This window comes from Plectropomus leopardus, chromosome 12 (genome assembly GCF_008729295.1).
Source record: "Plectropomus leopardus isolate mb chromosome 12, YSFRI_Pleo_2.0, whole genome shotgun sequence".
NCBI classification, from domain to species: Eukaryota; Metazoa; Chordata; class Actinopteri; order Perciformes; family Serranidae; genus Plectropomus; species Plectropomus leopardus.
In genome coordinates, this window is record NC_056474.1 from 25,908,044 (window position 1) to 25,920,863 (window position 12,820).

The following is a 12,820-nucleotide window of genomic DNA, read 5'->3' on the forward strand; positions in this document are numbered from 1 at the left end:
ATAACCATGAGAGGGCGCCAGACAACATCTATCTAACAACAACATCTAATATAAAATCAATCCAGCACTGACTTTTGAAACATTTTCAAGAATGGGTTAATGTATACTAAGGGGAAATTTCCTGTCAAAGAAAAGAAAAGAAAAGAAAAGAAAAGAAAAGAAAAGAAAAGAAAAGAAAAGAAAAGAAAAGAAAAGACAAGACAAGACAAGGCAAGAAAAGATAGGAAAAGAAAAATAAAAAAAAAAAAAAGAAAATGTGTATCAATAAAATAGTCTCGTTTGGAAAAACGTGTAAACTTAAATGTTGACTTGAATGGAGATAATGGATAGGTAGATAGATAGATAGATAGATAGATAGATAGATAGATAGATAGATAGATAGATAGATAGGTAGAAACAAAATATTATAAAAATAAAAAGAGCTGGGTTGGTATAATACATAAGTCCATTTTAAGTATTTTAAAAAAAAAATGTTATATGAGGGGGGAAAAGCTGAAATTATGTTTTTGTCGGTGTTGTGTCTGCGGCTCTGCTTGTAGTTCCTATTATTCTCCACCTGAGGGCGCCATCACACCAGAAACCCGCAGCAAACAGGTTCAGCGTTCTCTCTCACTGCCAAATTAGATTCAATATTTTTCAATTGACGGATTATTGGCATGATAAATGTGTATACACCTTGTAGTTCTTCATGTTGTCCACGAGAGGACGCCATCACGTCAGAAACCCGCAGCTGACAGGTTAAAGTCTTTTAAAGTCTGTTTTTGATGCAGTGATTGATAAATCATTTCTTCGCCATATCATAGAGGAGACATGTCACTTTCACTACCATATTATATTATATATTTTAAAATTGACGCATTATTGACAAATAAATGTCTTCAGCTCTGCTTTTAGTTCCTGTAGTTGTCCACAAGAGGGTGCCATCACACAAGTAACCCGGAGCTAACAGTTTCAGTAACTTTTTTAATTTGTTTTTAACGCTATTATTAATACATCATTTCTTCACCGTATTTTAGAGGAGATAAGTCATTTTCACTGCCACAGTTGATTACATATTTTTAAATTGACGGATTATTAATAGAATAAATATGTCTGCAGCTCTGCTTGTAGCTCCGTAGCTGTCCGCAAGAGGGCGCCATCACACCAGAAAGCTGTAGCTGGTTAAACTCTTCAGTTAGTTTTTAAGCTTATATTTAACGCTGTGATTTATTTATAAATTATTCCTTCGCCGTATCTAAGAGGGGATATCTAAAATTCCCTGCCACGTTTGATTCAATATTTTTAAATTGACGGATTATTGGAGAAAATCAATGTGTCTTTAAATGTGCTTGTAGTTAGTGTTGTTGGTGTTGCGCCGTGGCAGTGAAAGAAGCAAGCTTACCTCCGGAGCTTTCCTCAAAGTGGGAAAGCCACACTGTCCACGTCTTCCAGGCCATCTGTGAGACAATAAGCCACCTCTTTTTCTGTTTTGAGGTTTCGGCACACAAACTATCAAGGCAGCTTCAGCCTTGTTAGCATTTTTGCTGGTACCTGCCTCTGAGCTTTCAAAACTAATCTTTATTGACAGCTGTCAATAGCCAGGATGGTCCGCAGGGGCCGACGGGACGTTTTTGCCTAATTCCCCTATGGTTTTTACCATAGACTTTATATAAAGTAAATATGTACATACATGCTGTTTTTTTGCAGGTACAGTGTTTAGCTGTCGGGTCGTGTCCTGCAGGTCAGTTCAGTGTCAGTTTTAGCTTTACATCGCAAATTTACTCGCACAGTATGAGCTGGAATTAAACAACATGTCTTTAATTTTACAGTGTATCCCCAGCTTAGTGAACCTTAACAGATTTTATTTTACAATTCATTTTAATGACTTTTAAAACGTTTTTTTCCCTTCACATCTCAGGGGGAAAACTGTACTTTAACTGCAACAAGCAACTTCATGCACTGGGGTATTTAGACTTTATAAAATACAAGATATGGATATGCATGTTTCCCAGTGAGTATTTGTATGTTATAGATAAATTAGATGTATAGTTCAGTGGAGAAATAAGTATTCTAATGTTTTAAGTAAACGTAATACAACACAAAATGTTAGCATTAATATGAACTTGAAGTACCAAAAGTCAAAGTACTTTCTATGCAGAAAATATTAGATTATAATTTTTGACGCATTCATGTGTATCGCTTTAATGCTGCAGTGAAAGGTGAGCTTTTTATGACTTAATACTATTTTTATAAGTGCATTTATACATGGTATTAATATTAAACTACCAATTCATGTTCAATTCAAGTTATCAGATAAATGTGGTGGACTAAAAAGTGCATAGTTCCCTCTGAGATGTAGTGAAGAAGTAAAAAGTAGCATAGGCATACTCAAGTAGCTCAAAAATCTGCAGTAGCTACAGCATTTGAGTAAATATACTTATATCCCTTTTTCACTAAAATTAGCGTTTGTACGCACAGTTTTTAAATGTGGGAAAATCCACTGAAAATAGATGATAGTTTGCCAGTACACGGCTCTGCAGCAGACCAGTGCGACTTTGTGTGTGTGTGTGTTTTTCTGGTGTGTCATGTACTACATTATGGACAGGACTGAAAACAAGTTAGTAAACATTAGAAAGCAGCATGGAGGCTAGTGAACATGTTATGGTGGTTACCTCTTTTTCTGGAGCATACAGATACTCTGATGCATTTCTAAACATGTTTTATTCCTTTTTCATATTTGTCTTTACAATTCCTGTTTTGTACCTGTATCATATTTATGTGTTCAAAATAATCAGTGTTGCCAGTTTTAGGTGAAAGGGGATCAATAGAGAACATTAGGCATCGAGAATCATGTTTTGAAATGATCTGATTTGTTACGAGCAATGCCTTACAATAAATCACAATTTATTACATAAACCTCTAAATAAATGGGGAAAAAACTACCAAATTTTAGATGCAAATTTGCTCATTAAAAGCAAAAAAGAGACGGTGGCTCCTCAACAGTGCCTAAATCTTTATTTTTCAGTAAGCTACATTTTTTCTTCAAATTAGACAGTTTTTACATCATGACACAGAGTAACTTAAATTATCTATAGCCGACATGTATGCTTGATTCCAGTCTCGATGGAAGAATAGACCTAAAAAAAACAAAAAAAAACAACGAACAAACAAAAAAAACTCAAAAAAATAGAAGCCCTCTTGAACACAACTTCAGTTCCACGTCTGTTAAAGGTGTCGTTAGGCAAAATTATCTGTCCAAACCCCAACAGGATGGAGTCATCGATTGTCCACAGCTGTTAGCGTAGCATGGTAAGAGTGTTAATGAGTTAAACCACAGTGAGTTGATAAAGAGATCGAGTCTTGTTCCAGTCCATTGGTGTGCATTCGTAATTATATCTTTAAGAAAGACAAGGGGGTCCATTTTTATGACAAGATGCAACCCTTGAGGAAAATAAAACAAAACAATGGCACCGTCAAAAACAGGCGAACAGGTAGGAGGAGACAGAGCTGAGGCGACTGACAGGCTGATATGAGGCTCCGTGTAGAAGTCCAAGACAGATAGGAGCTCCTTAAAATGCCATGGCGTGAGCGTTTGTGTTAATGCCAGCGATATAGGAGAGGCGTGCAGAACTCGTGGCCGACTTTACCGCCAAAATGCGAGATCCCTTCGAAAAGCAGTACCATCCAGTCTGAGATACCGCACTTCAGAAAAGAGTCATCTTTGCATCGGGCTGGATTTCTGGGTGGTACATTTATTTATTCCACACATGCACACATTCACAGTTCAGGGATGCCCAGTTTTTAATCAGCGTCTGTGTTTGAAGAGTTTGAGGTCAAACATGCCTCGACCTCGGCACGCATCGGCCGCAGAGTTACAACGCACAAAAAAAACTGCTCCTACAGTCAGTGGTGCCACATTGTAGATTTCTCCAGATGTGAGAAGTCTTTGATGGACTTTGAGGAACAAAGAAAATCACCTCTTAAAAAAAACAAACTAAATAAAAGCCAGGGATGGCAAAGCGCTCAGCTATATACAGGTTCAACTGCCCAGTCAAGACAAAACCAACAGGTGTATAATGGCACAGTTAATGCTTTTCTTTGCCACATCAAAATGCAGTCCACATGTGATCAAACGGTTTCGACAGACATCTCAATCTGTGCATGTAAATATATGTGCCAGAAAAGTATGTCGCTCTGTAACACATGTTAAAAGGAAAAAAAAAAAAAAAAAAAAAAAGTGATTCCAGTTGAGCCTCTGCTTCGGTCTCCCCAAACACAAATCCAAAAAGAAAATGATTTGTACATTTATTTCTCAGGAGAGGAAGTCATGAAAGTTGAGGAACATGAACACAAAACCTCAAACATATAAATCAGAAGGGGAAAAAAAGGTAAAGACATAACATTTGAGTTACAACAGCGTTTTGGCTGAGTGAAGGTCTCGTCTGGTAGCTACATCGACACTCGAGTGAGGGAAATTTTTTAGCTCGACCTGCCACGATGACAACAAATCCACTTAATTTCCCAAAAAGTGTCTTAAGACATGAGACCCCCACCCCCCGGCTTTGGTGTCACCAAAATTTACAATCCACGGGCCCAACATTCATGGTCACCTTTGCAGTTGGCTTCCAGTAACCTTCCAACCTCGAGTGTCGTGTGCTGTACAAGCTGAATGTTGTGAAATGTGCTTTCGGTTTGATATCGTCCACGGGCATCAACACATCACATCGCCATGAAGACAGAGGACAAAACTGGGACGTGTCCATCAGGCATCACTCTTTTTTTTTTTTTTTGAAGGTGGCTTGAGGAGGTGCAGCTCATAGGGAAAGTGTAACGTCAAAGCGACATCAGATTGACACGTCGCCGTAATACAGAGAGCCAAAGTTCTGCCCAAATGTTCAGTTACGCTTTGGTTCCTCTCTTGCATTCGGACACTGTCATAGACGGTTACGTTTGTCAGAAAGTTAAAACAAGTTCCTGTAGTTTTTTGTCCATAAACTGGCAACAGTTAACCTTGAACAAAAACCTGACAGATCAGTTATTTAAAAAAAAAAACAACAAAAAAAAAAACAGCACAGATTAGAAATTAACAATCTGGCCCCATTTCAACAGAGAAACTCAAAATTTACTAACATTCAACAACTCAATCTCCCATGAGTCTTAGCCACAGATACAAAATCAGCCCTCACAGGTAGTGATGGGAATCAAACCTCAACACTTTTTTCAGTATCGTTCAAATTGGAAATCGTCGAGCTGGCGTCTGATCGTAATCTTGTTTGGTCAGAAAGTTTCTGATTTACAAGAAAATGTTGCCAATTATCTGATTCAAGCAAAGTTACTGTACAGCTGCAGATATTATATATTTAAACATAGTAAGATGCAAGGATCGATACCACGCCATGTTCAGCACGAAGCTCCGGTCAGGACATGGTTAGCCTAGCTTAGCATAAAGCCTGAAAATGGGGGGAGACACCGAGCCTGGCTCTGTCCAAAGATCAGAAATATGCCCACCAGCACCTCTAAAGCTCAATAATTAACAAGTAACAGTAAAGTTTTCCAAAAAAAAAAAGAGTAAATGTTTATTTTTACGCATGTATTAATTAATGGGCTTGAAGGTGATGGTACTGTCAAACTTTGGTCTTTGTGCTAAACAGATCCAGCTTCACACAGACACGAGTGGTGCGGGTCTTCTTGCGTCACTCTTGGAAACAAGTGTTTCCCTCATTGACAAAATGCTCAACTGCTGATTCACCTTTGAATGTGGACAGAAAACCACAAATAATTTCAGCAAAACCGGAGAAAAAAAACCTCAGAGAGAAAACAGAACATTGTGTCAAGTTTAGTCTTTAACAAAGGCAGAAGTTCAACTCTCTGTTGTATTAATATTGTCCAACATTAGACACTGTCTCGTCATGCTGTCACCTCTTTGAGACACAATCAGTTTGATTATAAACTGTTGACTTGCATATGTATGTCAATCATCTTGGTATATTGATGTTGAATATTAGTGTCATGGTATACATGAGGACATTTTCTGCCTGAAATTGTTACCATTCTGTTGGAAAAAAAATGAATACTTTTACTTCACATCTATTAATCTTCTTGGTAATATAACTGTAGTATTTCAAGATGTCAAAAATACGACTAAACATCTGACATGTAGTGTTTGTTTTTTTTCCGCTAAACAGATTCAAACGTCTTGATTTTTGTGTTAAAAAAAGGCAAAAAAAAAAAAAAAAAAGATAGAAATGATCATTTCAAGCGTTAACAGTAAAAGAAGAAGCCAGAGCTTTAAAGAGGATGTTGGTGGACACGCAGCTTTGTAAGGTTCATTAATAAGATGCTTGTCAGTACCACAGGCTCTTTCTAATTAGTGCACAGTCAGGGGGGGCATGGGGATAAAGGACACACCTGCACACTCAGGTGCAACCGACCACACGTACAAAAAATGGAATGAAAAACAAACAAAAACAAAAAAAAATATACAATCAGACAAGGTGCCCACCCCGCACAGAGGAGCAGAATTCAAACTCTGCACACTCAAACAAAAATGTTTTTAAAAAAATTTAAAGAAAAATATTTCCAAAAGCACAACATTAAGTTTTTTTTTTTTATATCCTACATCCAGCTTGATAGCGACATTAATAGTTCAACAAGATCAATATATTTTTATTATCATTTTAAGGTACCTCTTATATTTTTCTGAGTATTTACAACTGTACAAGCAAAGCACACACTTCAAAGTGCACAAATTTAATACAGTATTGACTAGTTTTGCATTTACAAGGTTTATATTTTCCCCCAAAAACAAAACAACCTGAAACTACGAGAAAAAAAAGAACAATCAAAAAGTTAATTTTTCGTACATTTTTCAAAAAGAAGATAAAGGGAAAAGAAAGAAAATGCTGCTAGATTTGTACTCTCTCTCTCGCTCTCTCTCTCTCGCGCTCTCTCAGTAAGACTTGTGACGTCTGGTACAACTAAGTATTTTCCACATGTCACTTCGTTAACAATTTGGGGATTTTTTTTTGAAAAGAAATAAACTCTATGCTTGTCTTGTATAAAAGTTAAGGCAAAGTCATTTTTCAAGTTTAAAATAAAATTCAAGTTTCTCAAACACTGGATGGAATTTTTTTTTACATTTTTGTGTGTGTGTGTATATATATATATAGAGAGAGACCTCGATGCATCTCTATTTATTTTTTCTTCTCCCTAAAAAGAAAACTTAACGATATTTCTCATGGAATAAACAGCATTGGTTTATAAATAAGTGGATATGGTGCATTTTCATCTCTTTTACCATTTCCACCGATGAGAAAAAAAAATCGACCCATCCAAGTGCATCTCAGTCCTTCAAAAAAAAAAAAAAAAAAATCAAAAATATATATATATATATATATATATATATGTATATATATTTGTTTGTTTTTTTTAAGCAAACTCAAGATTTTGCGTCCAAATCAGAAGCAGCTCTGAGGGGGAGTATAGGCTTTTTAAATGAAGCTTTCCCCTCTCTAGATGGCCTGTTTTCTCTCAGTGGAATTACCCAGAATGATTCTTGTTGCAGGAAGACTTTGGCGAGACATGTGAGGTCCCACGTCGTGTAGGTTTGTGCCCCCCCCCCCCCCAAAAAAACAGATATTGTGTATAGTACAGTGGTTTTTAAGGGTGTTTTGCATCTGAAGTGACAACTACAAAAGATTAAACCCCAGCACACGACTGATAATCAGGGAGGGAAACTCACTTCAAGTCAGTTACGCCCCCAAAACACTAACTATTGACATTTCGCAATTATAGTATAGTCATGCGTCTGCTATTTGGAGTCATTTCAAAACTCTTACAGTAATGATTTTCACTATTTTGCCAGCCAATTACATTTTTAGAATACAGTAAAACATCCACGACTTGGTCGGTTATCTGCCAAAGTGACTGCTACAGTAGACAGACCTCCCAACCAAAGCTTCAATTTAACACAAGTTTCCTCCCTGCTTCAACGTCTTGCTACTTCACTGTTGTTCCAATGTTCCACCAGCTCCCTGACAAACAGCTGTCTTCCAAAATGTTGCTCGATTCAGTCCCATTGAGCCCGAACTGTTAGCGTCTTCATCCTGAGGCACATTCTGCGGGCCCAAGGTGAGTAAAAGACGTAAAAAGGTTGTTTACCCTTAAAACTCTGTGCTTTTAAGTTAAGTCCTGTCAGGTGCAATTTCTCCCAGGAACACAGGAGTGAAGCAGTAAGAGGGGCCGTGTGCTTTGGTCAATCTTTCTTTTTTTTTTTTTCCAGAAATAACTCCACATAAATCAAAGTGTGAAAACTCAAACAAGAACAAACTGACGACAGAGCATGCTGACAGAAAAATAAAGCAGACAACCCCAGTGGTAGAGACTGCGCAGAGGAAGAGGGGGAAGCTGAACATCTTCATCCTGAAGATGAATTTAACACGACTGTTTCAGATTTCCCTCGTCACATTCCTGCTGTAAACCCAACTGCTCTTGTCTGCCTGTTTGTTGAACGCTTTTTTTTAAAGGATGTTTGGTTCAACAAATGAGCCCCGACAGGACTCCAGACAAAATCCCGTTCACATTCCGACATGGCAAACTACATTCCAAAAAAACCCACTCAGCATTCACCTCCATCAGCTTAGTTTCAGTGAAACATTCTAGGTCTATTCAAGCGTCTCACTTTCCATGTTCAACAGTTTTACAAGCACTCTTTTAATGAAAATCCTCACTGATACCGAACAAGAGGCCAAAATCCAAACCACAGCATGCCTATAAGAGCACCAAGTCCTTTAGCAAAAAATTAATATTAGCATCTGCAACGAGCCGGCAAAAAGACAACAAGCTAGAAAAATCTGTTAAGACGCGGCACAAACGTCCATTCCTCACCACAGTGTGTTCAACAGGCATCCACAAGGCACAACAACGAAAACAAAAAGGCTTTAGCGATTGTGTCCACAGAGATGGTGTCGCAGGGTTCATTTGCTCCTGGAAAATGGAATTTACTTTTTTTTTTTCCTCCCTTCAGAAACAATTCCCTTTTTCGCTTCAGGTAGGATGATCAATTTGCCTGTGAGTCAAGAGAAAACGCTAACAGTGCAAACGAAGTTCTGTCGATGTAAATCAAGTATTTTCTATATACAAAATCAGATGAGTTGTAACAGGTTCCAGGATTTGACTTCTAGCACCAAGAAGAAGAAAAAAAACACGAAACTTCCCACTGTCAACTCTCTGTACCACAACTCCACTCTGAATTCAGGCAGGAAACAAACACTTTTCTCCTCAAGAGTCGTGCTGTCTCAGCAGAAGTTCAGAACAAGAGCGCCTCCCCCTTATGACAACCAATCACACTGAGCATTTCAATGGTAGCTAGTGTTAATTTCCTTCTTTCTGAATGCAACTCACCAGTGTTTCCTCTCTTACAGAGTGGGACGAATCGCTTCAGACAGGAAGCGGACGTTTTATCATCACAACTGGATTTTAAGCCTACAATGCGCCCTGCATTTTCCTTCGACAGTATGTGCCTGCTCAAAGTTTTATTCCACAGTTTACAAATGAGAAGAGAGGAGAGCTTGGCAGCTGTGAGAGCTTGCTCTGCTTTTCCCAAAAAACGCAATGCCAGGAAAATTTAGCTTCCCCCGATAATTTAGATGTCTTCACACACACTGCGAGCAACTTAAAAAACCAAACAAAAAAACACCTTAAACCACGTCCGGACATTTTCAACAAACAAATGTTGGCAGACAACATGGTGCCTCCATGCCTAATTTGTCTTTTGGTTGCGGATAATCACATGCCCTTCTTGTCTGATGCTAAAAACAGCACTTATATCACATCACGGCCATTAGATACAAGCTATGCGATGTAGCTACCTAGTTAGCAGTGTTAGCAAACAGTAAAATCAACAACACAGCAGAGGGAGGTGATTTTTTACAGACAAAATGATCAGAGAAAGACATTGCTGAGGTGGCACCCAGCGGTGATTACCAGGAGTAACTGTACCGATAGTCCACAGACAAAGCTGAGCTGCTGAAGAAGAAAAACATCAACAAAAGTCATCTTGTGTAAATAAATCTGAAAAAAATAGAACAAATGAAATCAGTCTGAGGCGATATACACCAAAAGGATCCGAGTCCTGTTGTGACGACATTAAGATGTTAAGTCTTGCATATGGATGTGAATATGTATTAAAAAACACATCTTCTAACTATGACCCATAATTAAGCTACATAAAGTTGCACAACAGTGCCACTCAACATGCAAACAAACCCCTCACTATGAGAGCCAAACAAGGTGGAGTCTGTTTTACGCACTCTTTCCCATCATCCACTGGGGTGGCTTCCAACAATGCCCTGCTGCTTCGCACACAAGACTAATTTAATCCCACAAGGCCATTTGGACAGAATGAATAAATTTCAGTGTTGTCTGTGCCGACTTACAGGCTGACACAACTACGTAATGCAAAAAGAAAAAAGGAGAAATAAAACAGAGAATTAAAAAAAAAGCAAATAAATAGAATAAAAAGAATGAAACGGTGCTCTACATGCACAGTAAAGTGCTTTTTGTCTGCAAGCCCTGATCCAGAAAAGAAGGCGTCCTCTATTCTTGTGACTGGTGATTCTGGGATATAAGTATTGAGTAGCCCTGACTTTTATTTCTTCTTTTTAAACGCATCTGTGGAGCGTAACTGGGGGGGATTGGAGGACTCCGGGCGGTGTGGGGAGGCACCCTCCTGCGGGGACTTTGGTGGGGTGTGGTGGGGATCTTTGCTGGGGGTTTTCCCTGGGTGTGGGGGCGGGGAGGCCCAACGCCCAGCCGGCCTTCGGGCCTCCCTCGGGGGTCTGCCCGGTGTGACGGCCGCCGGGCCGGGTTTGGAGGAGGGAGGGTATGTCTCTCTGGCCTTGGCCTCCCCTGCAGGGGTGGTGGCGTCGGGGCACTTCCTCTCCTCGCCTGCGGGTGCGGTGCAGGCTGGCTTGGCTTCCTTGGGGGTTTGTGGTTGCTGTAATGTCGGGGCGTCCTTTACCCGCTGGCAGATCTCAGCATAGGAAGGCTTCCTTAGCTCCTGGCAGCAAAACAACAACACAGTCATAAAACATATTATTTCCTTCCTATTCCTATTTCCTCCATATTTCCTTCTGCACACCTGTTAATGCAAGTATGGTGATTGTTTCCTGTATGAATTATGTTTCCACTCTGATTAACAGCACACAAAAATATTTTTTGACATGATAAACAACATGTTAGGGCATGTTAATCAGAGTATGCATGGCTGCAGGTAAACAAGAGAATTAGTGGAATATTCATTTTCATTAGACATGTTAACAGCTTAGTAGGAATATTGTCTTTTTCAGAATAAGGGCAAAAAACACACTATTTTGTGCATGAAAACATACTTACTGCCATCATCTTCTACACAACTCACTTTTCTGTTGTTGTTGTAGCTGACCAAGAATCAGCAATTGGGTTTCTTAAGCCCGGTGTTTCATCTGCACACACCACGGTGTGACTGACTCGCATGCCAATACGCTTGGTGTGCTAACCTTATCACGTTGCCAACGGTGTACAGCTAAAAGTTTCCAGTCAGAACTGCCACTTAAGAGCACTGGTTCCACATAATGCGCATCCACCTGAATACCATGTGTTCTGTGCTGCTGCATGCACTGAACCACGAAATCCGTACCATGACGGTTTGGCACCAAGACATGGACTGTTAAAGGCCCAGCTCCACCATAGCTTGGACAATATAATACCATAAATCATTAGACATTGTTATACGACCATCGTTACCATGTCTGAGTTCTTTGATTTTGGCTAATTGTGTGAATTAAATATCTGACTTATTTTAACTATAAATAGTATAACGGGATGATATGACCTAAAAACTACATCAAGACAAATGATACCAAATACCTTGAAAATGAAAATGTACTGGATGTTTTTGACAACATCAGAGATCCACTGCTACCAAACTACAAACATGGCCATTACTACCAATGTTCTATCCAAACATTTTCTGAGATTCAGAGGTTCAACTTGACAGCACTGTTATCTAACCCAACGTTTAATGTGTCGACAGCATTTAATTTGCTGTATCCTATATTTCATTTCACCTCATCTTGTAGGCCCTTTGGGGATTTCTGTTCACACCTACACACGTCTGTAGTCTCAGTCTTCTTTCTCTCCTCCCGTTTCATCAGCTGCAGGCTTTGGCGCTTGTGTTTTACTGCAATGCTAAAAACCAAAGCCGAGGGGAGTTTCCTCAGTGCTGAAGGAGGATTTGTTTTCCCTGTCTAAGCCATACTTTCCTTAAAAGGCACCATGTCCTTATGGGAGATTGAGAAGTGTAATCAATTCTAAAAAAGAAGATAAATTTTTCCTTGCATTGTTACAAGTGAATCTTTTGGACTCGTACCTGTATCTATTTTCAAAATGCACAACTTTTGTTTTCCAAGGAGTTGACTGTAATCAAAATCAATATGAGATGCAGCAGAATTAAGGGGCGATTAATTTACCCCCTTTTGTTCATGGTGAGATTGATTTGTCTGAGAGGGGGTAAACATCAGAAAGGACTGAGGTGAGGCAGGGAAAAAAACAGGAAAGAAATCAATACTGACTGTGGCAGCACCGTTGACTTGCACTGATTTGCTTGCGGTGGACAGAGTGCCCGGAACTCGCTCAACAGACAACTGCATCTCCTTCGGCTTCGCCTCCGTCACCTTCGCCTCCCTGAAAAAAAACCCCCACAAACAACGCTTAACAAAAACAGGGGTAGTGAAACATAACAGGAACTTATTGTGAGCAATCAGAATGACTCATGTAAGAATTACATGATAACAGAACTCAG

At 39.2% G+C, this 12,820-nt stretch overlaps 1 protein-coding gene across 2 annotated transcripts in view; it reads right to left on the bottom strand.

Moving 5' to 3' along the window:
• Nucleotides 1-7,183: 7,183 nt before the first annotated feature.
• The window catches only part of LOC121951497 (la-related protein 4B-like), a 40,656-nt gene continuing 35,019 nt past the window's right edge, over nucleotides 7,184-12,820 (bottom strand). For both annotated transcript variants that reach the window (XM_042497839.1, XM_042497838.1), the window contains exons 16-17: nucleotides 12,591-12,702; nucleotides 7,184-11,038 (exon numbers count right to left, since the gene is read on the bottom strand). In XM_042497839.1, the coding sequence (XP_042353773.1) occupies nucleotides 10,628-11,038; nucleotides 12,591-12,702 (523 nt within the window). In that variant the 3' untranslated portion in view covers nucleotides 7,184-10,627. The remainder of the gene's footprint in view (nucleotides 11,039-12,590; nucleotides 12,703-12,820) is intronic.